The 25,283-nt window shown below is 40.7% G+C and overlaps 1 protein-coding gene across 2 annotated transcripts in view; it reads right to left on the bottom strand.

The window, feature by feature from the left end:
- Positions 1 to 25,283, bottom strand: part of LOC127450151 (SRC kinase signaling inhibitor 1-like) — a 117,071-nt gene that overhangs the window by 81,279 nt on the left and 10,509 nt on the right. For both annotated transcript variants that reach the window (XM_051713987.1, XM_051713986.1), the window contains exon 2: positions 209 to 238. In XM_051713987.1, coding sequence (XP_051569947.1) covers positions 209 to 238 — 30 coding nt within the window. The remainder of the gene's footprint in view (positions 1 to 208; positions 239 to 25,283) is intronic.

The following is a 25,283-nucleotide window of genomic DNA, read 5'->3' as shown; positions in this document are numbered from 1 at the left end:
TATATACATATATATATATATATACTTGAAAAAAAAAAGATAAGTTCTGACACTGATGGAAACAACACACAAACCATTCATTTTGCAGTATGCAGAGACAGGACTTTGACATACAAGTGACGGCGAAGATAAGTGAAACAGTGCAAGGCTCTGATTGGCCAGAGGTAGGCTGAAATGAGGGGAAATGGGATGGGCAGGGCATGGTTACCTTGCTTCAGAAAGCTGGCCCCAACATTAGCTGAAAAAAAAAAAAAAAAAAATTGGCCAGTTAATCTTCCCACTCTCTCTCTCTCACTCTCTCTCTCTCTCTCTCTCTCTCTCTCTCACTCTCTCTCTCTCTCATGTCTACACACACGATAATTGCCTTTGGTGCTGCTGGCAAGAATTGATTCCCAAATCATCTCTCTCTTTTGTTTTATGCAAAGGAATAAGGAACATTTCTCAATCAATAATACAAAATAAAAATTTAATCCTATACTGAGGCCTGATACCTCTGGCTGTTGTTCACAAAATACAAAAAAGCTGCTTCTGTCATTTCTGTGTAAACAGAATCTTTTGGTAAACAGCCCCTAAAATTTGAAATATCAAAAAGGGGTTGGTGGGGCCTGGGTAGCTTAGCAAGTAAAGACACTGACTACCATCCCTGGAGTCGTGAGTTCGAATCCAGGGCGTGCTAAGTGACTCCAGCCAGGCCTGGGTGGGTAGAGTTACATGGGGTAACCTCCTCGTGGTTGCTATAATGTGGTTTGCTCTCGGTGGGGTGCGTGGTGAGTTGTGCGTGGATGCTGAGGAGAATAGCGTGAAGCCTCCACACGTGCTATGTCTCTGCGGTAATGCGCTCAACAAGCCACATGATAAGATGCTTGGATTGATGGTCTCAGACGTGGAGGCAACTGAGATTTGCCACCCGGATTGAGGCGAGTCACAACGCCACCACAAGGAATTCAAGCGCATTGGGCATTCCAAGTTGGGGAGAAAAGGGGAGAGAAAAAAAAGGGGTTGGAAGCAGTGGTGTAGTCGGTGCCATACGCACGTATACACCGCATGCTTCCTTTTTTCCAAGGGCTGCGTACGTATCATGACTTCTAAGGAGCAATATTTGCATATACCCTCGATATACATGTTTTGCTGCTTCAAAATACCGTAATCTACTGTCATGCTAGTTTCCATTTATCTGTATTTGATGCTGTTTTGTGAAACTGGAGATTCTTTGTTGTAATTGGTGCACTTGAATTTATCACTTGAATTCTGCCATTCCCCGCCCCTGACAACCGTTGTCACCGCCATCATCGACTGAGTGAGTGGAGAGAGAGAGTCACCCTCACGCTGAAGCAGTATCAGGTCAAATTAATTAACAAAATATGCCAAACGTCCAGTAAAATAAGGAATCATCTCGTAATTAAGGGAAAAAATTGTGTTCCGTATGAAATCCATACGCAATGCTGTTTGTCCCGTATTTTAGCATTGCACACCCAAACTGCTGAGAATGTTTCACAAAAAGCAAGAAATGGACCTGAAACACACACACCTTTCGCGCGAGTTGTGTGAGATACTGGATGTATCGGACGCTACACTTGACAGAAACGGCTGGGGGAAAGATCAATGACAATCAGCGCACATCTTCTGTCATGTTTTCTATCAGAAGCAAGATAATTTTGTCAAAATCATAGTGCATGTTAATTGTTTCCCACCATTGGGATTTTAAAACACCAGTAAACGCACCAATTCATGACATGCCATTACATTTTATTGCATATGTCAGAGCTCATTCTAATAGAGAGAGAGACAGAGAGAGAGAGAGGTAAGAAAAGCTGCATTACTGCATTAATTCAAAATAAAAGTACAGTAGTACAGGTGTAGATAAAACACTTAACGTGATTTTCTTACATTTCCTTTATGATAAACACTATTTACTGCCAAAACAATGACACTAATCCAAGGAGAAATACACTATTTTCATGTTTTTTCTTTTCTCTCCCTTTCTCTCTTCTTCCCGGTCATTGTATTAAAGCATTTTTCATTTTAAGTTTAGTAGGGGATGTTCGCACTGAATGCGTTTTTGCGTCCGTCTCTGCTGTTTTTTACTGCAATGCAGCATCTCATGCAGGAACGCCGGTAAATATGGGTCATTCCTACACTTCGGTGACTTTTAAGTCCCCCATTACAAGTGTGTGTGTGGTATTTATATTGTTTAATTTCACCCAATTACAATTTTGATACGTGTGATGCTCCTGTTCTACCCACTCCGTACGGGACTCAAACCGGCGTCTCCGGCATGGGAGGCGGGTGCGCTAACAAGGAGGCTAAAGTCTACAGCCCCTAGCGTCAGTCGCTAGTGCACCTCTTGAGGTCAGGAGAGTGAGGTTTATACACATTGCACAGCTACCTATCAGCTGGCCACTATTACACTCACCCCAATAAACCTAACTCCCATCCAGGTCACGGCACCATTGTGACGCTCCTGTTCTACCCACTCTGTATGGGACTCGAACCGGCATCTCCGGCATGGGAGGCGGGTGCACTAACAAGGAGGCTAAAGGCTACAGCCCCTAGCATCAGTCGCTAGTGCACCTCTTGAGGTCAGGAGAGTGAGGCTTATACACATTGCACAGCTATCTTTCAGCTGACCACCATTACATAGGCTTGTTAAAAAGAATAAAGACTTATTATAATGTTACACACTTCTGTTGACTTAAAAGTTAAATGTTAAATAATTGAAATTTTTTGTACCGTGTCATTTCCTCATGTCTCCAAAACTGCATGTCACTGCATGTCAAACTGCACCTCAAAAATAAATGTTAAATCATTGGATTTAATTTTTTTCCCCCATACATTTAAGAGTTTAGTGTTACATTCTCTAACTAACAAGTATTCATTTCTGGTAAATGTGTAATTTTAACACTGATAGTGGAGGTTTTTTGTGTGTCCCTTGATTTATTGTCCACCCTGTTATGTCATACTATGACTTTTCATTGAAGATATATGTTAGGAAATTACATCACACAAACAAAAAATTTTATTTGAAGTTTACAACTCTATTGTTTTATTTATGTTTTCCTTTATTTTGTGGTGTTAGTCATATGTGGTCAAGCATAACATGTCCAGCCTGTTATGTGAAGATATATGAGAAATTAAAATAATTTAAAAATTTCAACATACAGTATTTATGTTAAAAGAAATAAAATCATAAATATTAGTTTACAAATATGCTTGCTAGATATAAATCACAGACCATGTAGTGGCTAATGTATCCACTGAATGTCCACCCTGGATGGACATCTGAATTTTTTTGTAATTTAGCTTGACTAGTATTACTAATACAATCTTTAATATGTCCCTGTTATGATGAAACATGAAAAAACGTATAAAAGTGTGCTTGATTTTTCAAAAGTTTCAAAGCCGGAATGTCACTTAATTGTAGGAATGACCCATATATGATATGTACAGAGTTGCAGTTCCACCACTCTCTGTTTGCAGATTACACAATCTACAGTAACAGTAAAGTACAGTCTATAGTAACAGACAGTTTGTGTAGAGAATTAGAAACGTTTTCGGCAGGGATTGAGGTCAGAAAATTAGGTATTTAGTCCTGATCATTGGTGTGGAGCAATTTCACTTATAAAATGTTTACGTAACTGCAAGTTTTAGCAGAATAAATTCTAGCCTTAGGGTGCTGGAATACTCCATTAAAAACCCTGAAGCCAGATTACAGAAACTCTGACCATAGCATCACTCTAATAACAGGTTACTGTACTGCAGGTGTCTACATTGGACATTCATTCATTCAGTATCTCATAAATGTATTATTTCACATATCAATTCATTCCAAAGTCCCTTGCAAAACCATTTATTTGTCATTTTTACTTGCAGTTAATGTATGGTGAATTATTGGCAAAGGCTTGCAGCACTTCTGCAATTTGCCACTATTTGCCAAACAGTTCTATGGTAAACATTTGGCAAATATAAATGTCTGCCACTACTGTTAAACTGTTCTGTGGCAAACAGTAGGCTTACTATGTGGCAAACCTTTGACAGATATAAATGGCTGGCCCTATTGGCAAATACTACTATAGCAGTTAACATTTGATAGGTTTAAATATGTGTCACACTAAAACTGGAATTAAGAAGCTCCAAAATGACTTCTCACTGACTGCACTGTCACCATGGTCTCTCCATTGGCCCTTAACCCCCTTTCAGCGAGCTTGGTGCTAAAAATATTTTTACCATTCAATAAATTATTCACAAATGATTAAAAGTATTGAATCTGAAAGCTGCAGGTATTTGATTAAGCATAGATGGTGCGTTAAACAAACATCAGGGTTGCACTGCAATAAGAGACAGCAGCAGAGCACCTGAGTAGTGGCTAAATTTAATGACCGTGTGGTTAATGTTGTTAGCATTGAATACTTTAATAGCACACACTCTCCTGAGAAGCAGCATGATCTTTCAGAGAGTGGCCTGTTGAAGGACAGATGCAACCGATACACACTTGCCATGATACTTGCTCAAGGGAGTTTTAACCACTAATTTACCCTGACAATCTGACTAAACTGTGTTAGCATTAGCAATAAGCAGCATCAATGGCAAAAAGGCGGACATAATCAATTCCCTTTAACAGGCTAGGCTGCAAAACTGAGCGATATCTCTGTGTTAGTGTCGTTGGTGTTTTGTTTGGAGATCAACTGCTTTTTTGTGTGATATCGACCCTTACAAAAATGTACCATGGTTTTACTGCAGTACCACTAACTGTCCTGTATCAACAACTGTATTTTGGTGAAAAAATGCTTTATATTCATGACACATAGTAAAAATTCCATTAGGGGAGTATGGAATCTACTTTTTTCATTACAACAATAGAGATCAAACCAGAGTAATGAGGAGGCATCAGGGATGTTTTATAACATTGACATGCATAGTACATACTATAGTTAAACTAATTCTGTTATAATGTACTCATCCTCGTGTTGTTGCAAACCTGTTCTGTATTTCTTATGCAAAACCCAAAGTGAAAAATTGTAAGGAATATTCTGGTCCATTAAATATTTTCATTGAAAAATGACTTAAATTTCAGATGTTTCTCAACAAAACCTATAGTCTTCAAAAGACTTGGAATATGATGCATGTGTTGCATGGACTATTTTGATGTTTCTTTTGGTTTCTTTTTTAATCTTTAAGTGAGTTACTATCAACTGCCATTATATTGAAAAGATGGAGTGGGATATCCATTAAAGCATCTACTTTTATGTTACGCAGTGAGAAAGTCATACAGGTTTTGAATGACATTAGGTTGAGAAAATAATGACATCATTTCATTTTTGGTGAACAATTCTTTTAAGACTCCTATTGTCTTAGGGTCATTTTTGACCCGGACAGATAATGAATAAGTTATAAATACCTAATAGTTTTTGGAACTGCGACCAAACGTTGTTACTTTGTCAACATCTTCAAAACAAAACATACAATTTTTTTTTTAATTTTGTACATAATTGTTTAAGAGAAATAACAATTTAAAACAAATTCCATTGTGACCTTTCACTTACAAACTTTCTGGAAGTTATGCAGTTTGAAATATTATTTTGTAATCCCCCCTAATGGTAAAGGACCTATTAAATATAATTTTTCCCTTAAACTTTAGATGGATAAAATAACTATTATGGAACCTTCCTAAACTGCTGTAACACTGCAATAAATGGTTTGATATTAGTGGGAAGCAATGGATTTGTTGCAATGGATGTGCAAATTGGGCCCATTTTGATTGCTGGAAAAGGCAATAGAGATTAATTTGTACTAAAATTGTAACTTTAAAATGTACACTATTGATTTTATACAAACAGACTAAATAAGAAATTGTTGTAATATAGCTAAGATATTATAAAATGCAAAAAGTTTTGAAAAATGCCAAAACTAATTGAAATAATAAATTCAAAATTGTATTAAATTATGTCAAAACATAATTCAAGTTATTAAATAATGTTACTCCATTAATATTCCATATGTATCATTATACAATTTGGGACAACAATAAAACAGTGTGGCAGCGGGGGCGTGGTCAAGCATCTCTCCGGAGAGAGAGAAAGCGGTAAGGGCGCTTACACCTGAGCTAAATTATGTCTAACACCTGTCTCTAATTTCAGTGAGCACGGGGAGAGCGGCATAAATAGAGCCATACAGCACTTAGTCGGGGAGAGAGCCTGGGCACGACAGACCCGAATAAGAAGTAAAGAGTTTTTATTACAAATGATGAGAGTTTATTTTGTGGGACGGTGTGTGATTGTGGGTTAACTTAGTGCATGACGCCAAGACCGTGAGACTGTAATTTGTGCTGCAGAGAGAGAAAATAAATCCCTACCTGAACCAGGAAAGCTGCTTCTCGCCTCCTCTTTACACTGGTGCCGAAACCCAGGATTGAAGTTGGGTTGAAAATGGATGGAAGTCATCCCATAGAGTCCTCCCAGTTGGTGGAGATCCTCCAAGCCCTCGCTAGCCTACATCAGAGCCACCAACAGATACTGCTTGAGCTCCAACAAGACCAAGATCGCCGGTTTGTCGAGCTCCTGCACGCTCAAGCCGAGGACCGGCAGGCGATCCGGAGCCTCCTCAGCCAGGAGGCATCCTCAGCCGCGACCCCGGACGCTCCCACGCCGTTACCCCTGCCAGCTTTACAGAAAATGGGGGCGGCGGACGACCCCGAGGCCTTCCTGGATTTGTTTGAGTGGACCGCCGAGATCTGGGGCTGGCCACTCGGCCAATGGGCGGCCCGACTGATCCCACTATTGTCCGGGGAAGCCCAGCTCGCGGCTCAACAACTGCCAGCAACGAGCCTCCTGGCCTACGGAGATTTGAAGAGAGCCATCTTGCAACAGGTTGGTCGCACTCCGGAGGAAAGTCGTCAACTCTTCCGGAGCTTGAAGTTGGAAAGCTCCGACCGCCGTTTGCCTTCGCCCAGCGGCTCCGTGACGCCTGCCGAAGATGGCTGCTAGTGGGGGACCGCGACGTCGATTGAGTTATCGACCAGGTGGTACTGGAGCAATTCACACATCAACTGCCAAAAGGGATGGCGGAGTGGGTCCAGTGCCACCGCCCGGCGTCGTTGGAGGAAGCCGTCCGGCTTGCGGAGGACCACATGGCAGCGATCCCGAGGGCGGAAGAGCCTTGCTACATTTTTTCTCCTCCCTCTGTTTCTTCCCCCTCCCCTCTCTCCTCTCGTTCTGCTCTCTCTCCAGGTCCCGTTCCTGCCCCACGCAGACGAGGAGGACTTCAGCCCCTGAGACCAGTTCCCCGGGTGTGGGAGGCGACACCTACCCCTATCCCTATGCCCCGCCGCTCTCCCCCTCAGGGGGGGGTGCCCGCCGACGCAGGTGCGGGCATAGCGCCTGGGCCGGCCTGCTGGAGGTGCGGAGACCCGAACCACTTCCGAGATCAATGCCCTCTGATGGAGCTGGGGACGGTGGTGTGAGTCTCTGACCTCCCACAGGCTGCCCCCGACCGGGCCGGAGCGTACCGGATACCGGTAAGTGTCAAGGGGGGTACTCACCAAGCGTTGGTGGACACAGGGTGTAATCAAACCACTATCCACCAACACCTGGCTCAACCCGAGGCATTGGTCACTACTAAAATGGTGAAGGTGAAATGTGTACACGGGGATATTCACAAGTATCCGGTGGTGACCCTGACGATTAAATTTCAGGGGAAAAAGCATAGAGTGGAGGCCGCGGTTAGTTCCCGCCTCACCCATCCGCTGATTTTGGGGACTGATTGGCCTGATTTTAGAGTTTTATTAAAGGGAATTTGCGCGGATGGGTCCTGTACGAAAATAGGGAGATGTGTGATGTGCGATGCTCTGGCAGGGGATGCGGAGCCGGGGCCGTCCTCGACAGCTCCACGTCATGATGACGAGAGAGGGGGAGAGGCTGCAGCCCCTCCCCTTCTCAGGGAATTCCCTGACGGGGATTTCCCTTTGGAGCAGTCGCGAGACGAAACCATCAAACACACCTTTGACCAAGTGAGAGTCATCGATGGTCAACGACTCCAGCCTGACATCGCCCTTTCATACCCCTATTTTGCAATTATAAATGAGCGGTTGTATCGAGTGACACAGGACACTCGGACCAAGGAGGATACAACCCAACTTTTGATTCCAAGGAGCCGTCGGGAAATGGTATTCCAGGCGGCTCATTATAATCCCATGGCGGGTCACCTAGGAGAAAGGAAAACACTGAACCGTCTAATAGCCCATTTCTATTGGCCGGGCATTGGTGGCGATGTCCGTAGGTGGTGTGCGGCATGCCGCGAATGCCAGTTGGTTAACCCACCAGCCACCCCAAAAGTGTCATTGTGCCCTCTCCCTCTGATCGAGGTTCCCTTTGAGAGAATTGGAATGGACCTCGTCGGGCCATTAGAACGGTCAGCACGCGGACATCGCTTTGTATTGGTCCTAGTGGACTATGCAACGCGATATCCGGAAGCAGTGCCACTTCGCAACATCTCAGCACGCAGTGTTGCGGAGGCACTCTTCAAAATAATCTCCCGGGTGGGGATTCCGAAAGAAATCCTCACCGATCAAGGCACAACATTTATGTCACGAACACTACGCAAATTGTACGAGTTGTTAAATATTAAATCGATTCGCACCAGTGTATACCATCCTCAAACGGATGGCCTGGTGGAACGATTTAATAAAACCCTCAAAAACATGATTCGTAAGTTCGTGCACGATGATTCTAGAAATTGGGATAAATGGCTCGACCCCCTGTTATTTGCAGTACGAGAGGTCCCACAAGCCTCCACTGGATTCTCCCCATTCGAGCTGCTGTATGGGCGAAGCCCACGCGGCGTGCTTGATGTATTACGAGAGGCCTGGGAGGAAGGACCTTCAAACAGTAAAAATGAAATTCAGTATGTTCTTGATCTTCGGGCAAAACTCCACACTTTGGGGCAACTAACACAGGAGAATTTGCTCCAAGCTCAAGAACGACAGCGCCGACTGTATGACAGGGGAACTCAGCTAAGGGAATTTGCACCGGGAGATAAAGTACTTGTATTGCTTCCCACATCGAGCTCTAAATTACTCGCCAAGTGGCAAGGACCCTCTGAGGTCACACGATGAGTGGGGGATCTCGATTATGAGGTTAAATGAACCGATAGAGGGGACGCTCGTCAAATATACCACCTCAATCTCCTGAAATTGTGAAGGGAGGCGGTTCCCATGACTTTGGCTACAGTAGTTCCCGAGAAGGCAGAGCTAGGACCGGAGGTGAGTTCAAAACATAAACAGTTCACCCCACTCATTTGCGGAGACCACCTCTCACCGAGCCAACTCGCAGAGGTTGCTAGGTTGCAACAGGAGTTTGTAGATGTGTTCTCCCCTCTACCGGGACGTACAAACCTCATCCATCACCACATCGAGACCGAGCCGGGGGTGGTGGTACGTAGCCGCCCCTATCGATTACCCGAACACAAAAAGAAAATTGTTCGGGAAGAATTGGATGCGATGCTTGATATGGGGGTAATAGAAGAATCCCACAGCGATTGGTCCAGCCCAGTTGTTCTAGTGCCTAAGAGCGACGGGTCTGTGTGATTCTGTGTGGATTATAGAAAAGTCAATGCGGTGTCTAAATTTGATGCATATCCAATGCCTCGCGTTGATGAGTTGCTCGATCGGTTGGGCACTGCTCGTTTTTATTCGACATTGGATTTGACGAAGGGTTATTGGCAGATCCCCTTGACACCAATTTCCCGTGAGAAAACCGCCTTCTCCACACCGTTTGGATTACACCAATTTGTGACACTTCTGTTCGGTTTGTTTGGGGCCCCGGCTACGTTTCAGTGTCTCATGGACCGAATCCTCAGACCGCATGCAGCTTACGCCGCTGCCTATTTAGATGACATCATTTATAGCAATGATTGGCAGCGGCATATGCAACATCTGAGGGCGGTTCTGAGATCGCTGCGCCGAGCGGGACTCACAGCGAATCCGAAGAAGTGCGCGATTGGGCGGGTGGAGGTATGGTATCTAGGGTTCCACTTGGGCCATGGGCAGGTGCGTCCCCAAATTGACAAGACAGCGGCGATTGCGACCTGCCCGAGACCCAAGACCAAAAAGGCGGTGAGACAGTTCCTGGGGCTGGCTGGCAATTATAGAAGGTTTGTACCTAATTATTCGGACGTCACCAGCCCGCTGACTGATCTCACTAAAAAGGGAGCTCCAGATCCGGTCTAGTGGACGGAGCAGTGTCAACGGGCGTTCACGCAGGTTAAAGCTGCACTTTGCGGGGGGCCGCTTTTACATTCACCTGACTTCTCTCTCCCTTTTATTTTACAGACAGATGCTTCAGACAGGGGGCTGGGGGCCGTACTCTCGCAGGTGGTGGAGGGGGAGGAGCGCCCGGTGCTGTACATTAGCCGTAAGCTCTCGTTAAGGGAAACTAAGTACAGCACCGTGGAAAAGGAGTGTCTCGCCATCAAGTGGGCGGTCCTCACTCTCCGATACTACCTGCTGGGGCGGGCCTTCACCCTCTGCTCGGATCACGCCCCACTCCAGTGGCTCCACCGCATGAAAGATACTAACGCCCGGATCACCCGTTGGTATCTGGCTCTTCAGCCATTTAAGTTCAAGGTGGTCCACAGGCCGGGGGCGCAGATGGCTGTCGCCGACTTCTTTTCCAGGAATGGAGGGGTAGTGGTAGGCAGGCCGGATGCTGCCCCGGCCTGAGTCGGGCGGTGGGGATATGTGGCAGCGGGGGCGTGGTCAAGCATCTCCCCAGAGAGATGAAAGCAGTAAGGGCACTTACACCTGAGCTAAATTATGTCTAACACCTGTCTCTAATTTCAGTGAGCACGGGGAGAGCGGCATAAATAGAGCCATACAGCACTTAGTCGGGGAGAGAGCCTGGGCACGACAGACCCGAATAAGAAGTAAAGGGTTTTTATTACAAATGATGAGTTTATTTTGTGGAACGGTGTGTGATTGTGGGTTAACTTAGTGCATGACGCCAAGACCGTGAGACTGTAATTTGTGCTGCAGAGAGAGAAAATAAATCCCTACCTGAACCAGGAAAGCTGCTTCTCGCCTCCTCTTTACAAACAGATTTTCGTTAAAGGGGATCTTTAGTGTTGTTGTACAATAATCAAGAATTTATGCATTTTAAATGGTTTTCAATACGGGTCAAAAATGACCCGAAGGACAAAAGGAGGGTGCAGTTTCTTAAGACAATAGGAGGGTTAAACAATGATTACTGTGTAAGATAAACAGCACAGCCACATGTAGTTCTGTTCTGAGATGTACTAAACACCATGCAGAAAGTATGGCTGCATACTCTTAGATGGCATTGGTGTCCACTCAGTGCCAGATTAATGCAATAAATGGGCAATGGCCCTCACCCACAGGCAATACTTTCAAGAAAATGACATACAGGAATTCTGTCTCTTTCTATCTCTTTCTCTCACCTCAGATCATTTACCCACAGCTAACTTATTCCCTTAATAAAGATAAAAATGCTGAAGCAAAATAATTGTATTCAGTTTAAGCTGGTGGAAAGTGTCTTCCAAGGATCGAGAAGGCATTGATTTGACATGTGCATGGAAGCAGATATCATGAGCGAAGACAGTTCACTCGCCTGATGTGCTAAAGCAGGTAACTAACACGGGCAGAGAGACAGAGGGCGGAGAGAGCGAGAACACAGAACGCCGGAAGTGTAGACGGGTTGTTTGCCTCCATCCATCACAGAAGCCGAGGTAGAATTACTCTGACAGGCAAAATCAATGCAAAATAACAGCCAGGGAACTTGTTAGCGAGACCTTTTTAAAAAGTACAAGAGAACATTGATGTTTGGCAAGCAAGAGAGACAGAGAGAGAGAGAGAGAGAGAGAGAGAGAGAGAGAGAGAGAGCAAGAAAATGAGAGCTAACAAACTAAACACTAAAGCCATTTTTATCCCACTGTTATGAAGATTTGTAAATAGGGCTGCAACTAACGAATATTTTGATTATCTATTAATCTAACAATTATTAGAACGATTATTTCAACCATTATTAATTCGCTCTTAACCGATTATTCAGCTTGTGCCATGACATAAAAGGTTGTATTAAACATGCTTGCAAACAATAAAGCGGACAAAATCATATTTAAAAAATACCTCTAAATGACATTCACTGAATTAAAGGGAAAAAATACTTTTTATTAAGTTTAATTCAGTAAAAAAATTCAATGCAAAACGTTATATTGTTATCAAGTGTTTTTGTCTTGATTTCCATTTAAAATTGTCTAAAAATCCTTAAAACAAGACAAATTTACTTGAGAAGCAACATATAAGATATTTAGATTTGCTTTAAGAGAATGTATCTTAAATATAAGTGTATTTTGTATATAAGTGTATTTTTTCACTTGGTTATACTTCTGTGAGTGCAGTAAAGACAAAATACACTTATATTCAAGATCTATTCTCTAAAAGCAAGTCTAAATATCTTATATGCTGCTTCTCAGGTGAATGCATCTTTTTTTAAAGGATTTTTAGATATTTTAAAATATTTGAATTGTTAATATTATATTAAACATTCTCAGATAACCATTTTTTCTTCTGCAGTATAGCTGCTAAATAAAATGTATGTTGTTTTAAAGGAGTTTTAGATATTTATATTGGAAAACAAGCAAAACAAAAACAAATCAAAAACATATTGTTGCAGTGTATAATGGGGTGAAGACTACCTCTCTCACCTTTCTGTTCACTTCAATCCATCTTTAACTCACAAAAAAAAAAAAAAACTCTCTCTTATTAATAAAGCTGTGTATTGCCAATTTTCTCCACGATAAGAAATGCACAGTGACATATATTATGATTCAATAAGTCGCGAGCCATCATGTTATAATCTAGCTGTATCAAGTGTGCGTGAGAGGGACGAGCATTCCCGTGACAGAGTGTTCATCAGCTGGGTGCAGTTTCAATCTCTCCCCCTCAGATCTGGTCACTTCACGCAACTCATAGAAGAGGAGCTTTACATGATCTGCTTCTGTATTTTTTAAACTTTAATAAAGCTATAACACATTAAATATTACTGCATTAAAGATGTAACGCCGGGGTGTTTCCTTTAAAGAGCTCCGGCACCGCTTATTCCACAACGAGTGCGCTTCTGTATTTACTTATTTGGTATTTTTGTATAATTCCCTCATACTTTGCGATTTACATCACCTGAAGCTGTTTGGAAAGTTTAGAGTGCATCTGGACTGTGAGCTGCGTAATTCTTCCTCTCCTCAGTCAGGCATGAACTGCAGTGCTGCTCTCACGCGTCATCATTAGAGTATAATGTGATCTCATGTTACTTTAAATGAGTTGTCTATAACGTCGACTAATCGTTTCAGCCCTATTTGTAACATTATTGTGTGCATACAGGCAATACTTGTGCTGAATACACTTAATATAGACAATGAGTGTGAATTGAGGGGCAACTTTACAAACCACACCACTTCATTTACTGCATATCCATTTAAAAGCAATTAAATGTTTTACCACAAGGTCTGAACTATATAATTTACAGTTCCTAATTATAGTATAGTTAAAGAAGCAATTAAAAATTAAATGTTGTAATGCATCTTTTTGGCAACAGTGACATGTTAACAAAAAAAATGGTTTTGTGAAGGTAGCATAACTTTTATTCAACACCCCATGAAATGGCTTGATGAATGTTGTTTAGTTTTCTTTCAGCTTTTGACATTTTTCCTTTTGAAACAAGTTGGGACAGCACATATTAAAGGGCTCGTTCCTCTTTCAAATAGCCAATAGCCTTTAGTGCAAGTCACATATGTGAACCATGATTTGCTGCTAGTCAGGTGTGGTAACAGGGAAGGGACTTTCTCAGTTTACAGAGCATTTGATTGGACAGAAATTAACATATGCCTGTGAGAACAAGGTTCAAGATTCATCTATAATTTTGGTCTGTTTTCCAAGAAGAGAAAGACAAAATTTTAAATATGTACACTGGCGGCCAAAACTTTGGAATAATGTACATATTTTGTTGTTTTGGAAGGAAATTGGTACTTTAATTCACCAAAGTGGCATTCAACTGATCAAAGTATAGTCAGGACATTACTGATGTAAAAAAACAGCACCATCACTATTTGAAAGTCATTTTTGATCAAATCTAGACAGGCCCCATTTCCAGCAGCCATTACTCCAGCACTTTATCCTTGAGTAATCATGCTAAATTGCAAATTTGGCACTAGAAAATCACTTTCCATTATATCAAAGACAGTTGAAAGCTATTTGGTTCATTAAATGAAGCTTAACATTGTCTTTGTGTTTGTTTTTGGGTTGCCACAGTATGCAATAGACTGACATGTCTTAAGGTCAATATTAGGTCAAAAATGACAAGAAAGAAACAGCTTTCTCTAGAAACTCGTCAGTCAACCATTGTTTTGAGGAATGAAGGCTATACAATGCTTGAAATTGCCAAAAAAAAACTGAAGATTTCATACAAAGGTGTACACTACAGTCTTCAAAGACAAAGGACAACTGGCTCTAACAAGGACAGAAAGAGATGTGGAAGGCCCAGATGTACAACTAAACAAGAAGATAAGTACATCAGAGTCTCTAAAAAAATAGACACCTCACATGTCCTCAGCTGACAGCTTCATTGAATTCTACCTGCTCAACACCAGTTTCATGTACAACAGTAAAGAGAAGACTCAGGGGTGCAGGCCTTATGAGAAGAATTGCAAAGAAAAAGCCACTTTTGAAACAGAAAAACAAAAAAGAAAGGTTAGAGTGGGCAAAGAAACAGACATTGGACAAAAGATAATTGGAAAAGAGTGTTATGGATCTTAACCCCATTGAGCTTAAGACAGCCACATCTATGGCAAGTGCTACAGGAAGTGTGGGGTGAAATGTCACCTGAGTATCTGGACAAACTGACAGCTAGAATGCCAAGGATCTGCAAAGCTGTCATTGCTGCACATGGAGGATTTTTTGATGAGAACTCTTTGAAGTATTTTAAGAAGTTCTGAAAAAATTTTTTTTTTCAAATTGTAATAGTAATTTTTCACATTATTAATGTCCTGACTATACATTGTGATCAGTTGAATGCCACTTTGGTGAATAAAAGTACCAATTTCTTTCCATAAGAGCAAAATCTGTACATTATTCCAAACTGCAAGTGTATATTTGCTAAAAGCTAAAAGTTTCAACTTTTAGGAGCACACTAATATATATATATATATATATATATATATATATATATATATATATATATATATATATATATATATATATGGTTTCAGAGTAAGTGACGAGAAAGTGAGTGACAGCAACAAAGCCCAATCACAACACTCCTGGAAAAAATCAATAACATTACATTCTAGAACACTGAACAGTGAAGAATGCTCTCAGACATATTGAGACACAAACCAAAACAAAAACAATGAAGAGCGTGATTATAACAAAACACACACAGACATAGTACCTTAGATTTAGCACCCTGATTGCACATCCTCTAATGCCTCCCTCCTCATTTCCCTCCTGTCTTCTCACACACTTTCTCTCTCACTCTCTTTCTCTCTCACACACATGCATGGGCGCACGCACGCACACACAAACACGCACTCAGCTACACGTAGCTACTGTAATACACTTAAAGGGATAGCTCACCCAAAAATGAAAATTCTCTCATCATTTACTCATCCTTACACCATCCCAGATGTGTGACTTTCTTTCTTCTGCAAAACACAAAGATTTTTTACTAGAATGTCACAGCTTCTAAAGAAATAGATTTAACGACTAGACTCTGGATTACTTTCATGCTGCCTTTATGTCCTTTTTGGACCTTCTGAGTTTTGGTCACCATTCACTTGTTTTATATGGACCTACAGAGCAGAGATATTCTTCTACAAATCTTTGTTTGTATTCTGCTGAAGAAAGAAAGTCATACATCTGGGATGGCATGAGTGTGAGTAAATGAGAATTTTCATTTTTTTCATTTTCATACTACTGTATCCCTTTAAACTCACATCCACACTTTAAGACAAACTCCAACAAATTCACTAATACAAACACAAATGAGAAACAACCATGCAGAAAAAAATAAATAAAATAAAAAAATCACTCATTACCAATGGAAATAAAGCATAAAATTGTATGTAATATAAAATGTCAAATGTGCTTATTGATAAGACAAATTTTAGGCCAATTCTATTTAAATGAGTCACTCATGAAAACCCAACCAGTTAAAGTTATGATAATTTCTCAATTCAATGAGTTAGATTCAGTGCTGAAATGAGACTCCCTAAAACGGCTCAGCTGAGACAAATACAGTAGTTTTCTTACATGTCACTTTTTGTTCACTGTTATACCTTTAGATTTGCAATAAAAGACAAAGGTCTACAAACACCCATAAAGACATTAGATCTGTTTATCAAACGTAAACACATATGCATAGACACAAACACAGTTTTAAGCTGCATTTCAAACAGACTGGAGAGGCACTTTATCATTTCTTCATTTTATCAGTGTTTTAATGTGCGCTCAAAAGCAACGGCCTGTTTAAAAGTGGCCTCTAGAGGCCAGCTCACCAACAACACTGGCTGCATTGCCTTTCATCCCCTTTCACCCCGGGACCCAAAGTGACTGCCCACCCTGCACTGCATGTAGTTACGCTACTATTCCGGCCACTAACATGCAGTTGGTTGACTCAGTGTTGCTGTGTCAGACTGGTCAGAATCCTCAAACAAACAGAGCAATGTTTTGATAACACTACAGAGCCAGAGTGTTACACTTTCTGGAGAATCCTGTTATGGGATGGAGACAGATGTAAGGACTCAAACGCAGAGTTCAAAAACCAGAGTACTTTAATAAACTCCCACGAGAGGGAACAAAAACATAAACAACCCCGAAGGGGACAAGGGAAAACCGGGGTGGAAACAGGGGTACAGGACTGAGCGTACCAAGCAGGCCAGAACCGGACTGACAGGATAAATGAACATGACTGAAATCAAGATGACCTGACAACAGACAGCAAACATGAGGAGTCTAATATAGGGAGAGAAATCAAGTGGGTTAACAGACGGGGCAGGTGTGACTAAAGAAACAATAATGAGCAAACAAGGAGGCGGGGTATGATGTCAGACAGAGAAACACGTGGTGATACAGAAACAATAAAAAAGCCTCGTATTCTCACAAGACAGCAAACAACCAAATGACATGAGCGCATATCGCCAAGACAATCGAGGCGATATACTCATGCCAATTGACAAACAGGATGCGAGAATGTGTAGCAACACTAAACAAAGTGATGCCACGCATTCTCACACAAAACAAAACCTGAGCCTACATCACGAGGCAAACACCACGCGATGTACACAACAGGCAACAAAACAAGACCGGACACGTGTGAGAGTTCGGCCACACATACCCCCAAAACTGAAGACCGAAGTGACCAAACCTCAGCACAACATGAAGACCGCTCACGACCTGGGTGTGCAGCGCAAAGCGCGTGCCCACGGCCACAAGAGACAGTCAAAAAGACAGACATAAGTTATTGATGCGAGAGCATGCAGCCAGATGACACAGTCGCAATGCACCCATGTCAATAACAGACAGACAAGGAGTATGGATGTCCGGGTCCCGACACAGACCGGAACCGAACTAGACAGGAAGTCAGGACCAGACACCATACTCCAGACATGAAACACAGACAGAAGAGCATGCGGCAGGAAATAAAACAGAGACCGCGCACTCACACAAAGACAGACATGGGCGGATAATGCCACGGTCCCGTCAGACCAAAACCAAGACTGACAAAGTGACAGGAACTGTGACAAAACCAACCTAACAATGGCTTATTTATCAGGGTTCAATGATAAGGATTTTTTTTGCTGGCCTGATCCTGTCCAGTAGTAAGGTTTTACTTACCTTGCCAACATTTTTGCTGGCCCTACCACAAAAACAAAAAAACAAAAAACAAAAAAAAAAGAAAGAAAGAAAGAAGAAAAAAAAACATTTACTATGCTTTTAATTTACAATAACAGCTGGACACTATGATGCTATAATTTATTTCCATGTAAGCTTTAAATGTACTAGCACACTTTTGCAGGAAAATGAGCTCATTTAGTTGGCTCTGCATATTAAACTGGAATAGGAGAAAGTATTTTAATATCAAAAAAATGTCACACTTCAACTTTAGTTTACCCAAAAATGAAAATTCTGAAAATTCACATTCTGGTGTGGAAGTGACTTTTATTTTCACATTCAGCCACCTATTTGTTGGGGCTGGTCAAAGGTGGAGATTTATAGTGAAAAAAAGGACATATATTGATCTGTTTCTCACCCACACCTATCATATCACTTCTGAAGACATGCATTTAACCACTGGAGTCTTATGGATTACTTTTATGCTGCCTTTTTTGACCTTCTGAGATCTGGTCACCATTCACTTGCATTGTGATGTCCAACAGAGCTTAAATATTCTTCTAAAAATCTTTGTGTTCTGCTGAAGAAAGAGTTTTTGGGTGAACTATCCCTTTAACAATCAAAAGATGGGAATTACTTAATCAAGCCAAAGGCATGTTGAAATGGACCCTATCAAGTGTAATGAGCAATTCAGGAGGAACAGAGTGAGTGAATCAGTCTGGTGGAAAAAAATGCAACAAATTGGCCAATCATAGGCTATATGAAAAATCCATCCTTTGGGAGGTATCAACGATCAGATGTTATTAAACAAAGCTAAACAACTGCAAATGTTCAATCATTTCACTTAATTCTCTCTCTCTTTCTCTCTCTCTCTCTCTCTCTCTCTCTCTCTTTGTCTTTCTGACAAATATATGACAAAGCATAGCAACCTTTCCTCGCTGCTGTATAATTGCTATTATCGCCTAGGGGCCATCAAACTGACTAAGAAACAACTCTTTCTCTAACAAGTCCATTATGGATGAGTCACACACACACACACACACACACACACACACACACACACACAGCCAACTCTATGTGTGGCATGCTCTTTTTCCTATCTCTCCTTAAGATCTTAACAAACATCTGATGTTTGAGAAGTGTTCATTGTTCAGCACTGCCTTTGAAAACTTGATTAAACTCACACAGTAAGATTGAAAAGCAATCTGGTTTTTGCCCTTGGTGTTCAGAATACACACTCTCACCTTTAGACACAAAAACACACACGCCATGGCTAGGGCAGATTGCTAGCTTGTTTGTTTCCCCTGGTGTTAACAGCATCATTTTTAATTAAACAACAAGAGATCGCCAACCCACCACCTCCCTCCCCTCTCTCTGACACAGTGGAGATGCATCCCATGTGTCTGTAATTACAATAAAAAGGCTGCTAACAATGTCAAAAGACAGAGTAAGCTAATGTTTTGTTAGACATATGTGTTTCTATGTGTGCTTTTGGCCTATGTGTGTGTATCAGTGTGTCACATTTTTCTTTAATGTGATTCTGGAAACCATAAGAGACATAATTAAAAGAGCTGAGAGACAGAGTGAGAAACACAACATCATCTGCTTGCAGTTCTGCTCGTTCCACAGGCCTTCAGTCTAGCAGAACATTTTCACTGTCAAATGCTTTTAGATAATTGCCAACATCAGAGATGAGCAGTAATGTCACATCAAATAAAACCTAACAGAAATTCCTGCTGAGCAAAAAAAAATAAAATAAAAAACAAAAAAGGCATAAAAGGAATATTTCACGCCAAAATGAAAATTATATAATTTACTCACTCTCATGCCATCCCAGATGAGTATGACTTTCTTTCTTCTGCTGAACACAAACAAAGATTTTTAGAAAAATATTTCAGCTCTGTTGGTCCATACAATGCAAGTGAATGGTGGCCAGAACTTTGAAGCTCCAAAAAGCACATAAGGCAGAATAAAAGTTATCCATATGACTCCAGTAGTTAAATCCATAACTTCAGAAGCAATATGATTGGTGCGGGTGAGAAACAGATCAATTTTAAGTCCTTTTTTACTATAAATATCCACCTTATACAAACCCCGACCAGTAGGTGGTGATATGCACGAAGAATGCGAATCAACCAAAAAAAAAAAAAAAAAGAAGGAAAGAAGTAGAATGTGGAAGTGAAAGTGGATATATATATATATATATATATCCACTTTCATAAAAATGATGTCCTTTATGATTTTTGGAGTTCTGGTCATATGGACCAACAGAGCTGAAATATTCTTCTAAAAATCTTTGTTTGTGTTCTGCAGAGTGGCCTGAGAGTGAACTATTCATTTAAACCGGCCTGGTCAGAGCTGGTTTAAGCTGGTCTCCAGGCCTGCCCTGCTGGAAAGTGCCCAAAACCCCTCTAAAACTAGCCAAATGATAAGGCTGGGAGACCAGCTAAAACCAGCCAACCAGCATCTAGTTTTAGTTTAGGAGGAAACATAATATAATGGTTTTGCTAACTATCTTGTTGAAAAGACCAGTTTAGACCAGCATTATTTACCATGCTGGTCCAGGCTTATACTGGTTTGGTGTTGTTCGGACTAGTGGACCAGCATAGCCATGTAGTTCAATAGCAATAAATAAATAAATAAATAAAGCTGCTCAACTATTTTTATTATAAATTATTTTTGTAAATATTTTATGTTTTAATTTAAGGTATACTTGCTTTGTGCCCACGAACACACCTTTATTCATCTTTGAAATCGAGCTTAGTGAGCTGTTGGCTTGCAGAATCAGTGCATCTAGGTCTATTTGCTTAGAGAGAAAATAAAACAAGAACAATTGCAGGTTTGGTCAAGCGATTTGACAGAACCGGTCAGGCTGGATCAGGTCACAGCCTTTGATGCCACTGAAGACCTTTTAATTCCTAACCCTATGACTAAAATCAGGGATAATAAAATTATGTGAGAGTAACATTTTTTATATTTTTATGTGCATTTTTTTCAAACACACATTTTTTTAGCCTTAGAGTTAATAAAGCCGTAGAGTTTGAGCAAAGAAATAGTGCTGCCTTTTGTGAATAAGGTGCATGCTGCAGAAGCCTCATTTGCCTGGAAATGAGGCATGTTTGCGATGAAAAGAATGACAGTGAATGCCTTTTTATGCACAATCTTACACCGCTTATGCTTAATAGACAAACAGACAAACTTAATATCAAACAGCTTTGCTTTATCAGGGTATGGTCATAAACGTTTAGGCTAAAACTGATCAGCATATGTAGATTTATGCCCATTTTGCATAGCTTGTAAACACCTTTACCGCCGTTCTTACTTCTTACCAGCTTATCCAATGTGCACTTTTGCTGTGTGCTGTGTGCATGCCTGTTTACGTTTTAAAGTCAAAAGCAGAGAATAATGTGATTTCATATCTCATGTAAACAAGTTTTTTTGCTTTGTCTGATTTTTGGAATATGCTGATTTTTGGTAGTTATCAGCATACTGGTGTGCTTGTAAACACACTTAGCATGTTTACATGCACGATCATACAGTACATCTATTATGTTTAAGCCGACAACATGTAAGGTCATGTAAATGTCTTAAAGGGTTTTCCTTTATTGGGGTAAGGTCATGAATAGTTTAAGCAAAAATGATTGAAACACAGATTTCAGCCCATTACCCCGATTTCGCTCTGCATGTAAACAACTTTACCGGCCTTCTTACAGGCTTACAGGCAACAAATGTTGTGCACATGCCTGTTTACCACCTGACATAAAAAGCAGAGAATAAATGGATGATTTCAAGTAAACACATTTTTCTTGCGTTTAACAGATGTATGTTTTATAAGCAGATTTTTGGAAGTCATCTGTGTTTTGGTTTGCATACAAATTCACTCAGTGCCTTAATTGAAATATGCCTGGTGCAGTGCTAAAGCTGGACTATGAGTGGTTAGTGAATAAGACTAAGGTTTTGTGCTTTATGTGGACAGATATCGGTGGATGGACAAAAAAAAAATGGTGAGGCTTTGGGTTGTTTTCCACAATTCACACATACTGTACAAGTTAAAGCAAAAGAAAAAGAATCTCGATCAATTCTTTAAACATCTTCAAAGATCACCTCCACAGATCATTTCTAAAGGTTCAAGAACAAAAGCAAAAAGCAGGATGGAAGGAGGCACAGGCATTTTTTTTTTATCCCAGCTGAGTCACACAGGATTTTGCATCTCCAGTTATTTAACTGTTATACAATACCAGCAAAGAGCAGGAGGGTCCAGCACAAAAACCTAGGTTTATTTTGGATGAGATTGCTACCAGCGGCAAAGTTTTTCATCTCTCTTTCTTTCGTTCTCTCTCTTTGTTGCATGCTGAAATAACAGGTTCAGCCAGGTCAGCTGTATTGGAGCTCTACGCGTGCTTTTCTACTCATCTCTGTACCTCACAGCAAAGAAGCAAGCAGAAGGATCGACCCACTTTCAAGTTCTCTCAAGAAAGACAAGCAGTCCTGCTCCACACTGACCACTATACACACACACACACACACACACACGAGAGAGAGAGAGAGAGAGAGAGAGAGAGAGAGAGAGAGAGAGAGAGAGAGAGAGAGAGAGAGAGAGAGCGAGAGAGGTTTAGGTCTTCATAATTCCTTTAAAAATCCTTAAGATTTCTATGAAACATGATTAGCTCTCAATTTAATTTAGCCATATATTGCTTTTCCATCCATTACATGATGGATTTAATTTCAAAACAGCCAAAATTAATGACTTAAGTGGATGATTATTCTATTCCTTCATTTGATTTGAGGCGGCAGATGTTAAGCCTGTTATTGTAAGGCTGCAGCTTTGAAATGATGATGTCATAATGATGTATAACTTGATGAAACCTGATTATGCTATTGATTGTTCAATTAAATTCAATTTGTCCTTTGAAACTATATAACAAAGCAATTGGAATATGCATATAAATCCATCAAACATCCTTTCACTGTTCAGCACACACTCACAATCCCCCACACATTTTCAGTTTCATGTAAACATAAACATGTAATATGTAAGCCAATGTCTCACAATTAGAGCTGAACAAGCCTTACATAAATTTGCATCATAAACCACCCTGCAGTTTTTTCTGGCTGACCTCTCTGCTGGCAGAGAAGAAAGGTTGCGCGACATTAGATTAAACCCAGATCTTACCTTTCCATATGCACACATGCTGTTTGCCATTATTAAATCCAGTCTATTTCTGCACACAGCCCAGAGTCATGACAAATGGCTGAATGTAAACAAAATACTGTAAATCCAAATTTAAAAACTTTAAAAAACAAGCAGAACAGGAGTTCAGCTCAGACTGAGTCATGGTGAACCCATGACAAGAAAGAGTAGGAAGAGTGTTCTGTATGAAAATGAAAGAAAAAAGTCAGTTCTAAATAGTGAAAGGTTGATGCAAATATTGCATACAGTGCAAAAGCGTGTGTGCAAAATGCTTGTGACCTCAGATTACATCTAATATCACTTGACAATGCTCTAGTAAACCTGTACGCACAAAAGAACAGTTTTGTCTGCACAGAATCATTACATGATGAGTAATGCATTCTGGGGAGAACAAATATTGGTACAGGGAAAAAGTAAAGGAGAAGAAGAGACTTGTTCGGTCACCATGACAACCCAGTGAATTCTGAAATAACTTTCTCTGTCCCTTTCTAGCTCATACACGTATAAAACAGAAAAGCTTGTTATGAACTATTATGAATTACAGTCTATGACTCAGGTTGACAAATAGGCCTGGTATATGTTACTGTAAGACTTAAAGATACCATAAAGACGACTGCAAAGAAGGACAAACAAATAGTGGATATTAATGGAGAAGTGTGACATTTCTGAAAATGGGAGTGGTGCTTGCTGTGGCAAAACTGGCTGACACAATGTCCCATCAAGGGCCTCGGCACACCATCCCGAGTCAAAAGAGCCAAACCCATGTCTCTACGTTGTTTTTGTGCCAAGATATGGTGTTCTGGGTGGTTGCTACGACATTGCTAGAAAGTGAAAAAAAAGGTACGGGCTAGTTAAGTGCCACATTTTGGAGGAAAAAGAAGAACTGGTTTAGGGATTTTTAAAAAAAACTAAACGAAAGTCAGATCAGTAATAGTAGTAGCTCCTTGCTAAAGCAAGCACCACTAACTACTGTTTCTCCCTGCATATTAAACTGAGATAGGAGAACAGCGATAGATTTCAACACGTACTAAATTAAACAATTAACCAGTACTGTAAGTACTTGCGTGAGGGGTAAAGTAATGGTTAAGGACCTTCGTTTCTAAGACAAAGTTCCCAGGTTTGGTCTCAGGTAGAGGTGACCTAGAATACAAGCTAAGAGTTAAATCCCCTAGTCTTATTTATGATCACTGTACCCTTGAATAGGACCCTTAACTCTTGGTTGCTCAAGGGGAGCTGTCCCTGCTATAAAATTTACAGTAATTCACTTTGGATAAGGTACATCAACTAAATGACAAGTTAGAGGAGATTAGTTTTTAAACAAGAGTCATCTCCCAAGGAAAAAAAAAACAGAGCAAGCTAAATTCTTTGTAATAAAGGGCCTTTCAATACATCTTCAAAATGACAGCTTTAGGAAAGATCTATGTCATTAACTTAAGTCGCATTTCCCAGATTTCCAGTGGAAACAGTGTTTCCCATTAATTACCTAGACTGTGGCGGCCTACCACAGTCTAATTTGTCCCACTACAGTTTCACAATGAACTCAAAATATTTTTTCACTTCTCATAATATCATAAAAGATCTCTAATGTTGTGTTTTGTGCTGTTACTTCGGCAAAGCATCTCTCACTCCCAGTCTGTCAGCATGCCCCCCCCCCAACGTTAACCGTTTGGTAACATTAACGTTAGCTAACGTTACCAAAGCATCAGCTGTCAGTCTCTTCGCTTATGTCGACTGACATATCTGGCTGCTTGTCGTGAAAAACTATGTATAACGGATGTAACGTTATATCTAGCTAGCTAACGTTAGCTAATTATCTAACGTTAACATTATTACCAGTGGCTCTGACAACGTAACTATTTTCAGCATCTGAGGAGCAAGTTGGCTCATCATATAACGTGAGGCTATTTGTAACGTTAACTAATCAATTTGAAGTAATGCTTCTGTTTTAAGCTTAATGTTTGTACTCTTGATTTTCAGATCATGAACATTTTTTAATATTTCAAGAAGAGAGAGCAAAATCCACCACCAGATGAGGAAGAAACAGCTAAAGAGGTAGCTAGCTAGGACAGCTAGCATAGTTAGATGGCAAGTCAATAGCCAAACAGATTATTCATAGGCTTTTGTCAAGAAATAAACTGGAGTAACAGTGGAATTTTAATGTTACTTGTTTCTTTGTGGCAGAAGAGACAGCTTCTCCAGGTA

Source organism: Myxocyprinus asiaticus, chromosome 13, assembly GCF_019703515.2.
Source record: "Myxocyprinus asiaticus isolate MX2 ecotype Aquarium Trade chromosome 13, UBuf_Myxa_2, whole genome shotgun sequence".
In the NCBI taxonomy this organism is placed as follows: domain Eukaryota; kingdom Metazoa; phylum Chordata; class Actinopteri; order Cypriniformes; family Catostomidae; genus Myxocyprinus; species Myxocyprinus asiaticus.
The sequence above is the reverse complement of the archived record's forward strand: the minus strand, read 5'-3'. Positions and strand labels throughout refer to the sequence as shown.